The sequence below is a fragment of the Microplitis demolitor genome, chromosome 6, assembly GCF_026212275.2.
Source record: "Microplitis demolitor isolate Queensland-Clemson2020A chromosome 6, iyMicDemo2.1a, whole genome shotgun sequence".
Lineage (NCBI taxonomy): Eukaryota > Metazoa > Arthropoda > Insecta > Hymenoptera > Braconidae > Microplitis > Microplitis demolitor.
The window spans coordinates 1,811,955-1,832,344 of NC_068550.1; the positions used below are offsets into that span (position 1 = coordinate 1,811,955).

General features: G+C 28.3%; 3 protein-coding genes and 1 long non-coding RNA gene across 6 annotated transcripts in view; 2 read left to right on the plus strand and 2 right to left on the minus strand.

Annotated features, from left to right (window-relative positions):
- The window catches only part of LOC128667964 (uncharacterized), a 31,643-nt gene extending 28,991 nt beyond the window's left edge, over positions 1–2,652 (minus strand). The window contains exon 1 of the long non-coding RNA XR_008403858.1: positions 2,568–2,652. This is a non-coding gene — a long non-coding RNA (uncharacterized LOC128667964). The remainder of the gene's footprint in view (positions 1–2,567) is intronic.
- Positions 754–3,277, plus strand: LOC103575745 (uncharacterized). Its single transcript, XM_008555654.2, has 3 exons — positions 754–1,034; positions 1,740–2,747; positions 2,823–3,277. Exons 1-3 carry the CDS (start codon positions 756–758, stop codon positions 3,255–3,257), a joined length of 1,722 nt encoding a protein of 573 aa, XP_008553876.1. The 5' UTR covers positions 754–755; the 3' UTR covers positions 3,258–3,277.
- Positions 3,278–4,887: 1,610 nt separating this feature from the next.
- On the minus strand, positions 4,888–11,904 carry LOC103575746 (striatin). Of its 2 annotated transcripts, XM_008555655.3 has the most exons (10): positions 11,827–11,904; positions 11,136–11,698; positions 10,083–10,186; positions 9,572–9,751; positions 8,990–9,182; positions 8,277–8,571; positions 8,112–8,209; positions 7,536–8,052; positions 7,151–7,462; positions 4,889–6,945 (listed from the first exon to the last, which is right to left on the minus strand). In XM_008555655.3, exons 2-10 carry the CDS (start codon positions 11,406–11,408, stop codon positions 6,776–6,778), a joined length of 2,142 nt encoding a protein of 713 aa, XP_008553877.1. In that variant the 5' UTR covers positions 11,409–11,698; positions 11,827–11,904; the 3' UTR covers positions 4,889–6,775. The 2 variants fall into 2 exon arrangements, with proteins under 2 accessions (XP_008553878.1, XP_008553877.1); XM_008555656.3 differs by lacking the exon at positions 11,827–11,904 and having other exon boundaries at positions 4,888–6,945; positions 8,996–9,182; positions 11,136–11,820.
- A 377-nt stretch (positions 11,905–12,281) lies between these two features.
- LOC103575747 (putative uncharacterized protein DDB_G0279653) lies at positions 12,282–19,651 on the plus strand. Of its 2 annotated transcripts, XM_008555657.2 has the most exons (4): positions 12,282–12,469; positions 13,056–13,324; positions 15,443–15,648; positions 15,888–19,651. In XM_008555657.2, exons 3-4 carry the CDS (start codon positions 15,506–15,508, stop codon positions 18,748–18,750), a joined length of 3,006 nt encoding a protein of 1,001 aa, XP_008553879.1. In that variant the 5' UTR covers positions 12,282–12,469; positions 13,056–13,324; positions 15,443–15,505; the 3' UTR covers positions 18,751–19,651. The 2 variants fall into 2 exon arrangements, with proteins under 2 accessions (XP_008553879.1, XP_008553880.1); XM_008555658.2 differs by lacking the exon at positions 13,056–13,324.
- The last annotated feature ends 739 nt before the right edge of the window (positions 19,652–20,390 follow it).

Here is a 20,390-nt window from a genome sequence, read left to right on the forward strand (position 1 = left end):
CCGTAATTAATCCAAGGGCGTGTGCAATCAAGACAATAATTAACAAAACAAAAAAAAAAAATATGATACCAAGAAAATAATAATAACTTTGTCGTTGACATCATGACATTCATAAGCAAATTTTTCTAATCTGACAAATACTTATAAAAAATAATAATTAATGTAAAATTAAAAATCATCGTGACAAAAAATGTAATTATAATAAAATAATTTACTATGTAATACAAAATAGAAAAATTTTTCAGCTAAATAACGACACGTGTAATGTTAATTATTAAATTCAAATTGATTATTAATTAGATTAAATCATTTATTTTATAAATTAATTCCATACGTGTTTTTTTTTAAATCATGACTTTTAAAAATAAATTTATATTTATTATAAAAAAAAATTAATATAGCACGTGAGGAATAAAATTGATTTTTTAATTTAAAAATTTAATTTATTTATAAAAATGAACTCGATATTAATTAATTATATTGTTAAATAATTTGATAAAAAAAAAAAAAAATAAAATGCTCAATTAATAAAATCAGTGTTGATTATTTTAAAACAAATACTTAAATGTTTACAACTTCAGGTGATAGAAAAGTCAAAGAGATTGTGGGTTTAATTTAAATTTTTGGAAATTAAAAAAAATTTCTAACTGCGATGAGGCAGGTGATTATAGAGTGTACGATTATTGATCGTACTTGGGGTAAAAAAGGGACATGCGCTCTGATTGTCAACTAAATAAATTTTACCGTCAACAGTCATGTTTTATTTTGACTTTTGTATTTTTATCAAATTAATTGTAATATTAAATTTTGTTAACAGCGAAAATTCGTTAGCGCAAATAAGTAAATTGTCGGAGGATGACGTGCAAATTTGTGTTGACAGTTTTGCTGTACACGCGGATAAAATAATACGGACTCAAGATTCTTTAGCACTCGGTGCTAAATATATTATGGAAGCCGAAATGGATAATCGACAAGATTGTTTGAAACTTTGTTGTAAAACTAATGAGTGCGATGTTTTTGTCTTTGAAGAAAAGGTAAATTTTTTTTTAATTACTAGTTTAATCATTAATTAAATAATTAAAAATAATATTAATGTTACTTGGAAAAAAATTGTAGCGAATGATAATCCCATTACTCGGATTTTGTGATTTTATATTTTTATAAAATAAATTGCTTATCAAAATTCAAATGAAAATAATTTAAAGATTAAATTTTATTTTAAAAATCTTGTATCGTTTTTTTTTTTATCGCGTCCAATAACTTATCAAAAAGTGTCTTTAAATTTGTATTTTTATTTTAACGTGAATCAGTACAAGGAATTCCGTGGGCTCATGTTAAGACCGCTGATAGTAATCGCTAATAAAAAATATATTTTTTTTATAAAATATAAAAAAATGATTTTATAAATACTAAATTTCACGAGCTAGCTCATAAAAATTATTATTTTGTACATGCAATTTAAATAAATTCACTATATTTAAATACATTACACTCAACAGTAGAACCAAAATTTAAAATGTTTAAAAATTATAAATCTTGTTAATTTTCATTTAAATAAAATAAATAATTTATTATTATAATTTTTAATTTTTATGGCGGTCATTTATATTTAATCAGTCATAAATATAACAGTATTATTAATTATATGTGATATTTTTCCAAATAACATTCATTATTAAATATATAATTTTATATATTTGATATAAGAAATATTTAAATAAACGCCTGTATTTTTTTAGAAACAAGGAAGCTGTTATTTATTTCACTGCGGACCACCTCACGATTTCAAATGTAAATTTACAAGCCACGTAAATTACAGCAGCGCAGTATTAACAAATTTAAATATACGATCACACACTCATTCAGAAGACCAAATGCGTCATAGCCAACAAGAGCATGAGTTAAAATCCTTAAGAAAAATGGTCGAGAGACCATTAGAATATTTGTACACGCCGTCATCGAATGTCGTCGTACAAGCAGCTACAGAAATTCCAATGGTGATAAAACCCATCCCAACAACTTTGCCACCAATTAAAATAGGATGTAGCCGAAACCAGTATGAGTGCCGGAGTTCCCATGATTGTATAGCGATTTACAATGTTTGTGACGGTATCCCCCAGTGTTCGGACGCCTCTGACGAGGCCAGTGACCTGGGATGTCCAACGGAAAAACCCACATCACCACCGGTAGTTGCCGGACCGCCTAGACCACCTCCACCACCACCACCAGAGCCTCCTGGTCCAGCCCACGACCTTGCCAAGTATCCCCTTCACCACAAATACCCGCCGCTGTACGGCAATCCAGAGCTAAGCAAAACCTGGCATCAGATGTACCCGCAACAAAGTATCCAGTATCCTGTACCTCAAGTTCCAAATTATGGACCAAGTTATATGAATGCTTGGGACTATCGGCAAATGTACGACCAGCAATTTAACAAAGATGGCTTTCCTCTAAATCCGATAACTGGCAATAAAGATAACGCTTTAATGCCTCACTATCCTGAACGCCAGCATATTTTTAACCATAAGAGACCGGGAATGCCTGATAATCCTGATGAAACTCCTTACCTTGATCCGGAACGATACGATCCTTATTATCCACGACCAGTTCACGAAACTTGGCAGCAACCGGGTCCAGTTCCTGATATCCATAAACTTCAGGTGACAATCGCGCCAGCAGTACCAGCAGTTCCAGAAAAAGAAACTTTTGCTGGTGAAAAAAATTCTGGACCGTCTAAAAATGATAAAGTAATTTTTTTATTTTTTTTATTTAAGTATCCAATAAATTGACTATTTTTATTTTCGATATAATTTTTGTTTCAGGTTTTAGCTGAGGGCATTTCGACCAAAGAAAGTATGAGCATTAAAAAAGAATTGGAGACACAGAAAAATGTTCATATTAAAGAAATTAAAAATACTGCTGATAAAAATGATAATAATATAGATATGAATGTTAAAAAAAACAGTGAGGCGGAAAATAGAAACGCGCATTTAAATAAAACAAATCAGAAGCTGGAGAAACATGAAGTGAGGGTTCATCATTACGCGGAACATTTGCAGCAGAGCCATAACAGGGATGTTGGCAATGAAATTTTAAAACCGAGAGGTGCTGTGATATCTTTGGCTCTTGGGCTGACGGTAACTGCGGTACTGGTCGCTTTGTTAACATGCAGGCTGAGAGTTTTGAGAAAACGGGGCAAACGCCATGGACCTTTTGCTCATGACGCTGATTATTTAGTTAATGGAATGTATCTTTAATATACTCATGTTAATGTTACATTAAATATGATTTTTATTTTCTCACCTTGTCCTTCGTTCTCGTCGGATTTTTTTTTACTCACATCACTATTTTTTTTAAACACAATTTAATTAATTACCGAAACCGAAACTGAAACCGAAACGCACTCGCGAGTAAAAAATTATGAGTGAATGTAGCAGACGAGACAATTTAAAAATTTGACATAAATATATAAATAAATTAAAATAATGAAATTTTAAAAAATGCGCGTATGGATTTTTCATTTTTCTAAATATGCATTTTCTTATTTTTAGTCTAATTACATTTTATTCATTTATTCTAAGATTTAAAAAGTTGCCATTTGTCGGCTACATTCACACTCGTAAAAAGTTATGAGTGCGAATGCAGCAGATGAGACAGTTTATATATTTTAAATAAATAATTAATAAAATGTAAAAAAATTCACATACAGGTTTTTTAAATATCCGAGTACGCTTTTTTTAATATTTATTCTTTTTAAATTTTATTTATTTATTGGAAGATTTAAAAAATTGACTGACAAATTCACGCTCATAAAAAATTAATAACCGTTATGTTAGCGACCATTTTAATAACTAATAGAACAATCCGCTAAACAATAGCTAATTTTTAAAATACTCGAATTCTATTGGTCGATATGTAAATCAGCCAATAATTAATTTTTTTAAAACTCTGGGATCCTATTGGCTGGTGTTTAAATTTTTGGCGGGTAAAAATTAAATTTTTTTAATTTTAATTTCTTAATTTTATGAATTTTAAAATATTTTAATTAAAAATTAAGCAAATTACTGTAATTTAAAAGAAATAACGAATTATTTTGTATACATTAATTTTAAAAATAGAAGAACTAATTTTTTAAGTCTATAATTCAAATCTAACCTCAAAATTTTTTGTAAACTGGTTTAATTAATAAAAGTAATAATAATTGCTAGATTTATATTAATTTATATCAATAAAAATAATAATTAATTTATTATTATAATAAATTTATAAAAGTATTTAAAATGTTAAGTTTAAAAATGTATAAAATTAATTTTAATACCATATATTAAATGTATATAAATTATTTTGATCTCAAACCCAGACTAACTACCGGTTTTATTAAAATTCCCTGCAAAACTGAATTTTTAAAATTGTTTTTCAACTCATCCCTTAAAAATTATGAGTGTGAATGTTGCAAACATGACAAATTTCCAATTATTGATAAATAGAGTTAATAATTAATAAAATAAAATTTAAAAAAATACACATTTAAAAAATTAAAAAATAAATAAGTTTTTATAAATATTATTTTTTTAATTATTTACTCAATTTTTTTATAAATTTAAATGTGTCATGTCTGCTACATTCACATTAATTTAAAAATCTACAAAAAAAATGAATCTAATCATCAAATTTCTCCGACTAAAATATCTAACAAAGTAAATAGTAAAGTATCCAACCCGTGGTCTATAAAAATTTATAATTGGCATAATAAATTGAAAGATCAAAAATTATATAAAAAAATTTCTAGCTCAATGTATTTTTTATCATGAACGTTTACAGTAAATTAAATGATTAATTAACTAATTAACTAATTATTATTATCATATAATTTAATTGTGCAAGTTTATAGTCTAAGATAAAGCCCATGCATTAAAATAGCTTTCATTTATTAATTTAAATTAATTATTTATTTATATACTTAAACATAAACGAGTACGTTAGAACAGAAAACAATAAAAAAAATAAAAACTACTGCTACAAATAATAAAATAAAAAAAAAACAAGAGAGAGCTCGTTAAAACAAAAAGTTGCATTATGAGTTACACGTCTTTTTGTCTATTTTTAAATACAATATATTACAGTGAAACACACAATTATAATTTATTGTTATTAATTATTATGTCTAATATTTTTTATAATCTTACGCATTATTATTTTATTATTAATATTAATATTATTATTATAATTATTATCAATTATTTTAATTGTAATTATAATTTCTATTATGCTGTACCTCAAGTATTACAGGAGTCAGCAAAGTCGTGTAATGGGAGACTAATTATAACATTTTATTTTTAACTTGACCCTTAATCGCTGGACCTTACAATTTTTCATTCCTTTCAATTAATTTTAAATTAATGATTTACTAATTTTTCAGTGGCTGTGCAACAGTAACTGTGGTGGTAATAAATAGTTAACATAAAGATAAATATTATGCTACTGCGGCAGTGTGCATTATGGACTTAACATATTTTTTTTTATTTTAAATTATCAATCAATTTAAAAATTAAACCATCATTAATTATCAATTATTTCATTTTTACTCTCATCTCCATTTGTTTTTAAAATCTTGTCCACTTTTTTGTAATGCAGGAGAATCGTTAGTTAAAAATTTGTATCTTATAGATTTTGGTATTTTATTTATTACTTTTAATAATAATTATCATTATTGTTATTTATTATTTAATTAGTTAATTATATATAAATTATACAAATTATTAAATCGGTAAAAAAATTATAAATTAATTTTATTGTTAACAATCTTTTAATTTATTTAATATTTCATCTTAATTTTATTATTTTATATTATTTTAATAACTTTTCATTATATTTAGATTTAAAAAGTCATTAATTAAACTAAACCGCTGATAATTAATATAAATAAATATGTTTTTTGTTGAAATAAAAAACTTTTTATTTTTTAGTCAAGTTAACTTATTAAAAAAAAAATTGATTACTTTTAAATTTATTAGATAAATTGAAAAAAGGTATATATTTATATATGAACTAACGAACCTCCTCAAAAAAATGTATACGCCCTACAATAATTTAATTATACTTATACGCATTTTATGAATTAATCAATTATTTAGTTGATTTAAAATTTAAAATTTTTTTTCCACGCTGCCGACAGGATTATACGTCTAATTAGTGACAGTTCAACAAACAGCATTTGCACATTTAATAAAAATTATAAGTTATTCAAATAGTATATTATTACAAGGTTTCATATTTTTATCTATTGGATTTTCCATTAACTTTATATTTACTTTTTATTAATTAATAACGTTTTTTTTCCAATAATAATAATAATAATTATTATTATTATTAAAAATCATCATTTATTTGCTTTTCATCTCTATCAATGTATAATATTTATATATTTATATAATATGAGTATTTTTTAATATGTTGAATTTTTTTTTTAATTTTTTAATTTTTTTTTCTTTGATATACTTAACTACGGCTCACAACTAATTATCAATGGAGATAGATCATTAAAACATTCAAAACATAGTTTGGAAGTGGAGTACATACAAATAAAAACTATCTAAAAAAAATAATAACATAGAACATGAGTACAAAAACCGCTTCACATGATTTATTAACTAATTTTAATAAAGACTCGTAGTTGAAAACGTTTTTTTTTCTTTTTTTCTTGACTTATTGTGATTATTATTATTATTAAAATTTTTAATTTATTTTATTTTCCATTTTTCTTTTTAAATATCACTTACGCGAATACCTTGGCAAGTGCATCAGCTCCGGCGCTCGCGATGAACGGTAACGATGGATGAAACGCAACATCTAGAATACTTTCGTCGAATTTTTTACGATGTGCTGTTATTTCTTGTACGCAAGTCTTGTTATCAATATTCCATAATCGTATACTGCAATCATGACCTTAAAAGAAAATTTTTTAAATATTCAGTCCCGAGAAATTGATTTTATCTTTAAATTGGGTCAGTAATTTATATTTTAAAATTTAATTCAATGAAAGTTCATTTAAAATTAATTTTTAAAATGTCAATCAAGTAAATGGAATTAGAGTCAGTTTAATAAATCAGTGGTTACTTGAATATAAAAAATAAAAAGTATGAATACTTACTGCCAGATAGTAAATAAAGTCCATGGGGATCCACAGCGAGACTAGTGACGGCGTCCAAATGGGCGACCATAGCGTGTGCAAGTGAAGCAGTACGATGATCATAAAATCTAATGTGTCTGTCTTCATGAGCAGCAACAATTAACGATTGGAGTGGATGTGCGACAACACGATTAATGCCTCTAGTACCATTGCCCTCAAGTCGTGACACGACAGCGCCTGTTTCAGCGTCAAATATCAGACAAGCAGCTTCATAAGCTACGACTATTTTATGTGATTCGTCTCGAACAAAATCAACAGATGTTGGAATGCCATCTACACATAAATAATTAATTAATTAATTAATTGACTGATAAACAAAAGTAATAAATCAAACAATTAATAATACCTTGTTCAGAAGTGTATGTATTAAGCAGAGGTACTTTGCTCTGTGGATTCCAAAGCTTGACAGTACCATCAGCACTTACTGACAGCAGCTGTGACCGGGGATGAAACATACTCAGTCCCCAAACAGCGTCAGTGTGCCCAGTTAACGTTTGACTAAGAACTCCCGGTTCATATGAATCATAGGGATCGATATTTCCCGAGGGTACTGACCAACAGTGTATCATACTGTCCAATCCACCGCTGTAACAGCGATTACCGGTGTTGCACATCGCCAAACACAGAACTGGTCCAGTGTGTGATCTAAATGTGTAAAGTGGCTCGACATCAAGAGACGCGGACTTTTTAGCTGGAACTGTTTTTTGTAAATTCCAGAGTTTGAGAGTGTGGTCATCACTTGCTGTTATCAGCACTGGATCTGTTGGGTGGAAGACGAGTGATCTTACGCAATCAAAGTGAGAACGTAAAATGTTCTTCGCGTTCCATGTTTTTCTAAATATTTCTCTTGGTGGTGCTGACATCTGTAAATTAATTTGTTAGTCAACTTTACAATTGATTAATTAGTCAAGTAATTACGTACATTGTATGATATCTCAGCGTCATTATTAACAGTCAATTGGGCTAAATCACCAAGCCTTTCAATTGCTGAAAGACGCTCCTCTCGCTCTGTTGACGGAGCTAGAAAATAAATTTATATTTTAACAATTAATTAATATTTGATTAATAAATAAATATATATACCAACCAATATAATCAGGATGAAATTTTATAGCTGATTTCGAGGCCAACTGATCTTCTGTTTCAGTAAGAAGATTAAGTTCATTGAATACTTCTTCAGCTTCGACATCGACATCCTCAACGAGCATTATCGTTTCCTTATTCTGCTTCTGCTTCTTAACATCCTGATCATACAACTCATCTTCATTCTCGACGTCTTCTTCCTCCATATCGATATCAGTGTGAGCGAGAAATTCAAAATTAGCCATCACAGATGCTTCTGTGTCGAATATTATTGCTTCCGTGAGTGATGATGGCTGTTGCTAAAATAATTATTATGCATAATAATTAATTATTATTATTAATCATTAATTTATAAAATAAAATAAAATAAAAAATTAAAAAAGCACAGTACGGGCTACGCTTAAATAATCGCATGTGCATCGTGATTTTGTTTATATCAAGTGTCAGGTGATCTACGTTCTTTTTTTAATCTAATGCGTATACTGATTTTTTTTTTAATTTTTAAATAATTACAGACATTTTAAAATTCCCGCGGTCGTCATACTATACCTACTTCCTCACAAATGTGTAACTATGTAAGATGTAGAAGATATTTATTAAATAAAAATACTGTGACGTAGGAATTTTATAAAATAAAAAAAAAATTAAATTAAATAATTAATTAATAAAAACTATATAAATAAATAAATAAAAAAATTTTCTAGTTCTGTTATTTACCTCTACCTTTTTAGCTGGGGTATTGCGTTTGTAGTTAGTCCGCACACGTTTTGTTGCCGTTTCATTAATACCATTTATAGCCGGTGTATGAATCTCTTCGGTATCAGCATTATTATTTAAACCGAGTAATGAACGTACTCGGTTTGATCTTACATCAATAATTGTGTCAGTATATCCGATTTCTTGTAAATATCTACATTATTAAAAGTATATTATTTTATTTAACTTATTAATTAATTTTATTAAACACTACTGAGAACAAATAATTATATTTTATATTTTTAAATAATTTTAATTAATAAAGAAGTCAATTATTTTGAATAAATTATTTATAAATAAATATGACTTATTAAATTAAAGAGTCTTTACTTCTAATACTTATTTAAAAAGACTTAGACTATTAAAAAAAAAAATACATTTCAAATCAAATAAAAAAATATAAGATAAAAGCTTTTAAGGTTTCCTGTAAAAAGTAAATAAATGAAAGTATTTATCCTAAGCGCTTATTATTATAAGTAATATTATTATGATTAATTGTTTAGTGTTAGATATAGTTTTAGTTAAGATTAATTATTATCTTACTCTCGTAATAACTGACGTCCTTGTCGCCATGATATATTACTGACGGATGAAAAGATTGCCTCGTCATCAGCACCACCACCTTCAGATCCATCACCTGTAGTACTCTCTTCGTAAAGAGGTGGCTTTCCATCCCCCTCGATTCCGATATCCGTTCCATATTTCAATACATGATATTTTGCCCTTAGTAATAATAAATATAATTAAAATAATAATATAATACTGTACAACTCAATGATACTTAACACAACAGATATCCCACACTTTTTTTTCTTTTCATAATCAAGTTATTTATCATTAAAAAAATTATTTTAAAAAATGCGCGAGTTTTTAAATCAATTTTTTTATTTAGAAACAAAAATTGTTGGATGTCTGGCAAATTTTTTTAATCAACTGAAAGTTTTATTTTAAACGTCAATAATTTTTTAATTCCCACTACTTCCAATAATTTTTTTTCTGTTTAATTATTTAAAATACTCATTAATAATAATTATAATTAACAAAAAATGATTACCTTTCTTGTTTGAGAGCATACTCAAGCATTTTTATCCTTCTGACCAAATCATTTTTTAAATTCTCTTGAGCTTTTCTCTCTCCTTGTAAAAAAGCTATTCTAGCCTACAATTAAATAAATAAAAATAAGTAAAAAAAAAAATACATATATCATTTCAGAGAACTCAAAACTTTGATAAATCATATCTTTATAATTTATGATACTGAAAATAGCAGACATTTAAAATTTTTGAAGTTAAAAAATTACTCATTTCAAAATACGCGCAAAAAAATGTTTAAACTTAATATAAATTAAAAAAAAAATTATATCAGTCTTTTATTAAAATAATTAACGATTGCCTGCTAATTACAGTATCATTAATTATCTAGAATTACTAGGAATACATCTCGAAGATCTTATCAATTTAAAAATAATATATATTTTATTATTTCCACTGTCATTTATATGTAATTACAATAACATAAACTCTGGAATAAATAAGCGTAGATATAAACGTATTTAATTGGATTTAATATGAAACTTCACACTCCATCATTATCATTAAACTTAAATATAATTTATTTAACATAAATTAAATCAGCAATTACATACTTTTACTCCATTTTCCATGCAATAAATTTCAGTAGAAATTTTTTATATTTATTTTCTAGTTCAAATATATTTGAATTATTAATAAATATGAGTATGAATATAGCAGACACCAGACAAATTTAAAATTATCAATGAATAATAATTATAGAAAATGCACTTCTTAATTTCAAAATTTTTCAAATTTAATTTTATTAATTATTTACTCTATTTATTAATAATTTTAAATATGTCTGTCTGCTACGTTCACTGTCATTAATAAATAGAACATATATCTACTATTTTATAACATAAAACTCTAGATAAAATAAATAATAATAACTTGTAATTAATATGTCAGATGACAATTAAAGAATATTAAAAATTAAAAAAATTTTAAAGTAGTTTAAAAAAAATGTATAGTTAACAATTAATCAATTTAAAAGTGTGTTAATGAGAAGTAATATAAAATAAATTTTGAATTACTTGAAATTCAGCTCTGTCTAATTCCCACTGGGATCTGTCAAGCTCAAAACGAGCCCACTCGTGCTGTATGAAGTGTAAAATTCCAGGCATTGAGTATTGTGGTCGTTGATCTTTATTATTACCATTACCACTAGGATTATCACTATTTTGATGTTTGTCATTAGATGCTGATACATTAACACCAGCTGACGACAATGGTCCATTATGATTTTGTGAAGTTGAACTGGAGTTATCCTCCATTATGGGACCGCAACACTGGCTGGGCACCTTCATTTCATGACACGGCGGCCATTACAGCAACTGTGCCTTTTTACCCTCACTAACAGACGACACCAACAAACACCATCACACTAACTCTCAGTGTGTTGTGGATGTAAGAGCGAGATACAAATACCACTTCACTTTTTATCTCACTCCCTCTTCTTCTTCTACTTCGTCTTCTTCTTTTCCTTTTTCTCCTCTATCACTTTTCTCGCTCTTTCTTACTCCCCAACTCTGTATCAAGATATTTAAAGATGCTTCAAAGGTTTATTATGTCCACAGGAAACAACACTCTCTCTTTCCTTAAAAACATTCAAATAAATATAAAACTCAATCCATTTAAATTTAAAATAAATAAACCAATTAATAAATAGTATATTTATATCAATACAAGTCCAAGCTTTTTGAGACTCATATATTTTTTACTCACTTAAAGCCCGATAAATTCAATCTCCAATCCTCAATCGCGAATCGCGAATTACGAATATTAACACCGGGTTCTCAGGATTTACTTTCATATTATAAAAATATACTACAATAAATATCACCCGTGATTGGACGTTTAATTAATCGCCGACCAATCGCGTCCTGACATTTCAACCCAATGTAGTTTTTTGTAAATCATTTTTAAGTTTCGTTTAATTACACAAATTAACAAGCAAATATTTAAAATTACTCATTACTCATACACATATATACATATGTATTCATATTCATAAATTTAATTACAAAGATACTAAGTATTCAAATTAATATCCAAGTCTCTATTTAGTGAAATTTGAATTTTCCCGCCAGTTGAAGTTGAGCAAAAACGGCGCTGAAATTGAAAATCGATATGAGCGTATCGATAGCTGCGTAAATACTGACGCGCATCTGCGACCATTTTGTACCATCGACATTTTCATTCGTGTGTTCATGTTCATGGTGAGGCAACAAACATTTATAATTTTAAAAAGGATAATACAGCATCGTTTTTACTATTAAATAGACGATTATTTAATTTATAGTATGCACGTGTGAATAAATTTAAATAATAATTAATAAACATCGTCATTTATAGAGTATTTTTTTTGGTGAGTTTATTATTTTTTAAGGGAAATCCAATATAGTAATTTTTCATTGCTATATTATATATATTATATCTATATCTACATCTTTCTTGTTCGATAACACCTACATTATATACATATATATTATCTACTCAGAGATATGCGTTGATATTATTTCTGATAATGGCAAACTACTCATGATATTTGAATACAGTCGATAATAAATAATTATTTCATTAATAAAATCATCTTTCATATATATATATATATACATTTTTTTTTTTTAATTAGTTTTTTATTTTTCAATTTTTTTTTCTAACCTACATTTTAAATGGCGACTAAAATATATGAGTAAAATTTTTTTTATCTATTTTCATTGTCCTAATTTATTATAAATATATATGTATATGTATGTATATATTTATAATAAATAAATGTGTGTATGTGTGTGTGAAAAAAGGGAGGGGATGTAATTAATTTTAAAAATTGGTGTTTAAATAAAAAAAAAAAAAAAAAAAAAAAAACAAATTGAATGCGTAATTAAATTGAACGAGAAGTTCATCAGAAAAAATCAAGCAGCCGAAAAAAAACAAAATGATCTGTGTTGCAGGATAATTAAGATGCTCGTGGATGTGTATTAGGTGATAACTGATAAGATGATTGAATCTAAAGCTGATCGAGTCAACGAATATTCATCAGTGATATAACCAAGATTTTAATTTAATCAACCAACGTAAATATATAAACCGATAAAGTTTTTTTTCCGTAACATCTGATTTTTAAAAAAATAAACCCTGCGAAAATAATTATAAGACGGTATATTTTAAACTACACGCCGTTAACAAGAGTCCAGATATTTTCTCTCAAGTTCCTGTTAAGGTAATTCGATTCAAACTAATGTAATAAAAAAAATACAACTTTTCATTTTAAGTTAGTTTTATTGGAAAGATATTTTACACTTTTCTTTTTTACTTTTTTTTCTTTAACTAAATGCTGCCTTTTGTTTTTCTCTTGTTTAACATCACATTTATTTAAAACTGCAGTTTGAGGTTTTTCTCTTATTTTTTTTATTTTTAAATATATCAGAGGTAAGTAGTAAGAAAAAAAAACTGATTGAAGTACTCCAATAATTTTTAAATCTCAACTATTTCAATTTATTTATCATGTAATAAATATCAGTATTTATTCTTCAGCTTAAAATACTCAAATAATTAATAATAAATTTAAATCTCCCGCTAAAAGATTTAAATAAATTATCTAGTATATTTAGGCTGGCAATTTAATCCTTCGCTAATTCGATTTGAAAGGTTTATTGATCAACTCTTCATCAATTATTTAAATTTTATGACGACCCGACTTAACTAAAAAAAATTTTATCTAAAATTTTTTTTCAAATATTTATCTATTGCCAAATGTGTGCTAACTTCTAATTTATTTAACTAAACGTCAAACACAAAACCTGATAACAGTATTTAAAATAATAATTTTTTTTTTTAAATTATTTCCTTCAATACTGATATATTACAGAGTACAAATAAAATAATCTGGTCTCGACAAAAAAAAAACAATAACTTTATCTTGGTTTAAAAAACCCATTAATCTCTTACTGTTTTAAGTTAAACACTTATATTGACTTATTAATTACATTGACAAGTATATTTCTAATGATACTATTTAAATATAAATTAAAATATATATTAAACTAGCTGTTCAATAAAAGATAAATTTATTTAAGAGAACTCGCCATATTTTCTCAGCCTCACACATGCGCATAAACGTAACTTCTATTGTCTTACTTACGCAATAAATAATTATATTAAATAAACATTCATTTAATTATCAACTTAATTTAAATTTCGCTCAATAAGTGGCTACAATAATCATGATTATAATGACATATTTTACTTTTATTATTTAGGGCTTCTATGAAAACGTTTAATTTGAAAATTACATTTAATTCTACAGTTAAATATAGTGGGATTGTATTTTTCTACTCCACTAATTTAACAAAAATTAATTAAAAAAAGTCACAAAATTGGTATTTTTAATTTAAAAAAAAAAAGGTGGCAATTTTTAAAATTTCTTTTTACAAAGACCTCAATTTACATATTTGAAATATGTGAAAAAATTTGAATGAAAGATTTGAGTGTGAGATAAAAATTAATTATGGAATAAGTATGAATATATATTATATATAAATAATGAAAGCTCTTATCTAATCAGCATTTAAATCCTATCGTTCTGAGACGATCGTTATTAATGTGATACTTTGGTTAATCAAATTGGACTTATTGTATAGCAGTCGTGGTATTTTATGGAGCAGTAAGTCATCGGAGCAGAATCATCATGCCTGTCTGGACTCACAGAATAATCTTTATCATTCGCTATTATAAAACATTTATTATCTATTTATTACACCTGATAATAGAATTTTAATTATAGAAACTGACATATTTACTGCCGGAATTTTTTAATACTGATAATTTTTAAAAAGAACTTTTACACACCACTGAATTTTTAAAATTAAGACTGAGTACTTAAACAATTAGTAAGTGAAAACTGCAACTGAGCTCTTGCTATCTCTGGTCGTCAATTTTTTTTACTCAAAAGTCATATAAAAAATATATGAATGACATTTTTGTTGACTGAAATCTTTTTATGATTTCTCGATAGCTGGTGATCTTGCTGCTGGGCTAATTATTTTTTTTCTGCTGTTATTCTCCACGGAAAATAATTTATAAGGACTTTTTTTTACATATGATAGATATGATTGGTCTTCACAAACAGGCATCTTTTTTTTTCTAATTTAGTTTAAGAATAAAATAATTTAAAAATAATTAGCGATAAAATATTGATAATAATTAAAAATTTTATCTTGAAAGCATTTCAACAGTATATCAGAGAAATGATGAAATAAAAAAAGTAAACAAAGATTTTAACATGTAGGTGAAACCCTAATTATTAATTAACTCGTTCTTGACTTCCCTTCGGTTCCAGATATCAAATTGTCGTGTGTATATGCGTGTGTATCTATAATTTGTCACACATCAACTGAAAAAAATGAGCGTTATTATCAGACTTCAAAATCTGGCGTGGTCTGCGAATGCACTGGACATTCGTCAATTCTTCCGCGGGCTGAGCATTCCAGAAGGTGGCGTTCACATTGTCGGCGGCGAATTAGGCGATGCTTTTATAGCTTTCAGGTAAAGTTGTTTTGTCTTCTCTCTCTCTCATCAATCCACACAATTATTTTATTAAATCCTGCTGCTATTTATCATAAAAAAAAACATTAATTGATTGATTAATTAATTAAGTAACAGTAATAATTGCAATTATAAAACTCTGGAGATGTTTGTTTTTATTATCTTAATATTAGTTATTAAATATAAGTAAGGAAAGTTTACTGCATCGTGGTCTATTTTATTTTTTCTCTAATATATAGCACTGATGAAGATGCACGTCAGGCGATGATGAACGATGGGGGAAAGATTAAAGAGATGAAGATTAAATTATTATTAAGTTCTCGTACGGAAATGCAAAAAGTTATTGAAACAGCACGACAGCAGACATTGTCGCTGCAATCATTTATGCAGAACCCAGTAGCCGTTGGACCGGGACAGGGAGTCGCTGGTTTGAATCAGCAGCAGCATCTTCATCAACAGCAGCAGCAGCAGCAGATACTATCATCTCCTTTGGAAGTTAAAAAAGACCGTGATACTAATGACAGTGAGTCGTCAAACAAAGATCGAAGGGATAGACGCGATCGTTCGAGGTCACGTGATCGCTCTCGGTCACGCGATCGTGATCGCGGGCGAGATCGCACGCGGGACCGTCGTCGTCGCGATCGCTCTCGTTCACGTGACCGCGATCGTGACCGACGTGATCGCGGCAGCAGGCGCCGCAGGGATCACTCACGTTCACGGGATCGCACCAGGTCACGTGATCGCGACGGCAAACGTAGTTTTGGTAATGATCGACGTAATAAAGATTCACAGCAGGAAAACGATGATAACAGTGATGTCGTGTGTGTTGGTCAATTTCCAAAAGACAAAGTTATTCCATCCTTGAAAAATCTAAATACTAAAAGACCTTCAAATATTGAAAACGGTATCTGGGAAGTCCCGCCTCAGACACAAATGCAGGCAATGATAATCGCGCCAGGTATACTTGGTGCTGGTATTGCAGCACTTCCTCACCAAGATCCAGAGTCTCGAGGACTAGGGCTCAATAGTCCAGTTCTATGCCCACCACCTCTCTTACCACCTCAATTTTCTGGTTTAAATAACGGCATGCAACCTCACGGTATCAATAATATTAACATGCCTGGTTTGAATAATCCTAACCTAGGACCTGGTCCATTAAGTCGTGATAGAAATTCTTGGCCAGGTAACACCACCGGTGGGGGTAATGACCAGCCCCCACGTTTGAATGATTTAAGATTCCCCACACGTCCCACTAGTGGTAATTTTGGATCCGACAGTAATAATTACAATAACAATAATTACAATAATAATAGTAACAGTAGTAGTAGTAATTTTAGACCTAATCTTAGGAACAACAATCATTCCCTGATGAGTAAAATGCAAGAGCTCGACGGACGACGTAATCCCCACGCTTTTCAGTCATCCGCATCATCAATCGGCAATTCCGTTAGTCATTACGACTCTTACAACAATTTAGATCGTTCGAAATCTGCTAATAGTAATAATAATAATAACCCAAGATATAATAATAATTCTAATGCCAATACCAATAGTACTATTAATGATAGTAAAGGTAATTGCGTTGAAGTACGAAATATGCCTTTGAATGCCTCGTACAGCGACATACGTCATGCGTTTCAGGGCATGTTCATTAGAAAAGATGGTCTCAAACTGATAAATGACACTCATGGTAACCGTGTAGGTATCGCGTACATTAAATTTAGCAAACCGGATGGCAAAGAATTGGCAATGAGTACACCCCGGTACATAAGAGGTTCTGAAGTCGAAGTATTTCCCCTTGACGAGAGTATATTTGATAAAGCAATTGACTCTTATAATCCTGATCGTGATAATAGTAATAGTATTGATGATTTATCAACAGACACACTCAATTCATCATGTATTTTTATAAACGACTTGCCGTCTTTTGCTAAAGAAATGGACATCGCTAAAATGTTTCAAGATTGGAAGATAAATGATCTGTTTATCACATCGTCACCCTCATTACTGTCATCATTATCACCATCATCATCGTCGTCGTCATCGAAAAAAGATTCAAGTCAGCACGGAGCGTTTGTACAGTTCGCCAAAATTGAAGATGCCAAGGCATCTTTAGCTGCGTCCCTTAAAATCGGGCCGATACCCATCACTGCTGTTAGTATCTCAGAAGAAAACTTTTCAAAGGCAAAAAGAATTCACGAACAAGAGACTTTAGGTGGTGGAGTTGCTAGTAATAATGGTAATAATAATAGTGATAATGGTAATGGTAATACACCAGACTGTATTATAATAAGAGGGCTGCCATTTCAAACGGCAGATCGTGACATACTTGACTTTTTCTCAGACATTGGTATTGTGCCGCGTAGAATTCACATGATGATTAATAAACACGGGACACCAATGGGCGAATGTTTCTGTGAATTTGATGCACCTGAAGAAGCGATACGCGCACTTGCTAAAAATGGTCTCCCGCTGGGTAAAAATTTTCCTACTGTCGAATTGGTGTCGCGTCATAAAATGCTAGACACTTTGGGTAATCCCGAGTCTTCTGGAGCATCGGGACAGTGGATGGATCCCCAACAGCAGTCAAATTTTTCATATAATTTACACGACTCGCGTTCACGAATGCCGGGTCACCAGATGTCTAATTATCACTCCCAACGATTCAATTCAAATAATAATAATAATAACAATAATAATAGTAGTAGTAGTAGTGGTGGAGGATATGGACCCATGAGGGGAATGCCGCCTCCACCACCACCCCCACCAGGTATGATGAATTTACCTTTACGTCCTTTGGGTTCCGGCAATAATCCCAGCAGATTACCCCCGTCTCTAGACTACGTCGAGGGTTTCGGCAAACCTGGTTGTGTTTTGTCACTGGAAAACGTTCCCTTCAAAGCGGACATCAACGAAATAATTGAATTCTTTGGTGACTTTGACATAAAACGTGAGCATGTCATTAGACGTTACAACGAACGCGGCATGCCGACCGGCGACGCCAGAGTTGCTTTCTCCTCACCTAGTGAAGCACAACGGGCTTTAAGAGAATTGAGAAATTGCAAAGTTCGTGACCGTACGATTTATATGAAACTCGCGTAAATTAAATAATTTATTATTTATTATCACATTTTATTTTATAGTTAACTATGCCAATACTTGATAATTTTTTATTATTTTAATTTTGTTTTATAGTTAATAATAACTATTTTTTTTTTTTTTCTAAGAGTTTCAAGAGACTTTTAGTTAATTACATTTAATTTATTATTGTAATTTGTAGACGTAAGTGTAAATATATGTAGGAAAAATTACAATGGCATGTGTTAATTATCATTAATTAAAAAAATTAAACATCCGAGAGCTTGAAGATTTTAAATTGTCGATAAAGAATTATATTTACTCATTATTTTCACTATTGTAATGACAGAACTCGGCGTATTTTCTTGTTGGTACATAAAAAATCTTTTATATTTTTTTTAATCATTGCATTATCATTATTCAATACACGCTTGAATATATAATTATAATTATCATTATTTTTTTTTCAATGAAAAATAAAAGTCGAATGAATTAATTAATGATTTTATTGAAATTGTTATTTTTTTAGAGATAAAAAAAAAAGTGAAAATGTGTCAGCGTGATTATTATTACTTCTATTACATAAATATATGTATCAGTTAAGATAAACTGTATATAAATATACATGTATGCCCTAATATAATAAAAATATGTACTCGCAATTATTCAGCGTAACAAATATGAACAAACAAGTATGAGGGTCAAGTATTGTATTGTATATAATCGAGTCAGCTGCTATTTTTGGATGATCACTGATTTAATAGCAATAAAAATTATTTTTTATTTTGATTAATGTATAAAAAAAAAACTAACAAAATTGATTATTAAAAACGCGGTTAAATTTATAACGTATGGATATTAAATATAATTATTATAAGTTTTAGTTGTTACGTAATTTAAGCTAAGTGTATATATTATTAGAAATTGCGAATAAAAATTTAAAAAAATAAGATGTCAAGTATAATTATTTTAATTATTTGTAATTATAATTATTCATATGTAAGTTAAATTTTTTTAAAATTAGAATATGACAGCCGATTTTCGGGTGTAAAAGATCACAGGAATTTTTTTTGTTTCTATTCATATGCTAATTTAGTATAAGAAAAAAATTTATTTTATTATTTCAAACTTGTAAGTTTAATGTTTCCTTTAAATTGTTAAAAAAAACACGTAGTTTTTATTTACTGCCTTTTTTCGAGGCCACAGTTCTTCAACGGACTCTATTTACTGGAGTATTAACGAAAAATATTAGACTCGGAATAGATAAAAATTTTATTGATATACAGACTCCTAAAATTTAATTATTATTATTATTAATAAGTGATAAAAATTTATATTAAAAAATCATAACTTAAAAGATTGAACTTCACACTTTTACAACTGTCAAAATTATTCTTCTCTCTTCAATTTATCATCCAAAAGATTTTTCATAAAAAAAATCTGTGTCAAATAAAATAATTTAAAACTTACATAATAAAAATAAAAAATTTCTAGATCGCGACGAAATATTTTTTTATCTACAGTATTTACATATTAAGATATCCCTTATATATATATATTTTTTTTTATCATATCCCAAACAAAAGTGATATCAATGAATACAAATACATATTGATAAATATAATAAATACAAGTATTGTATCATCAGTCATCAGTCATCGGTA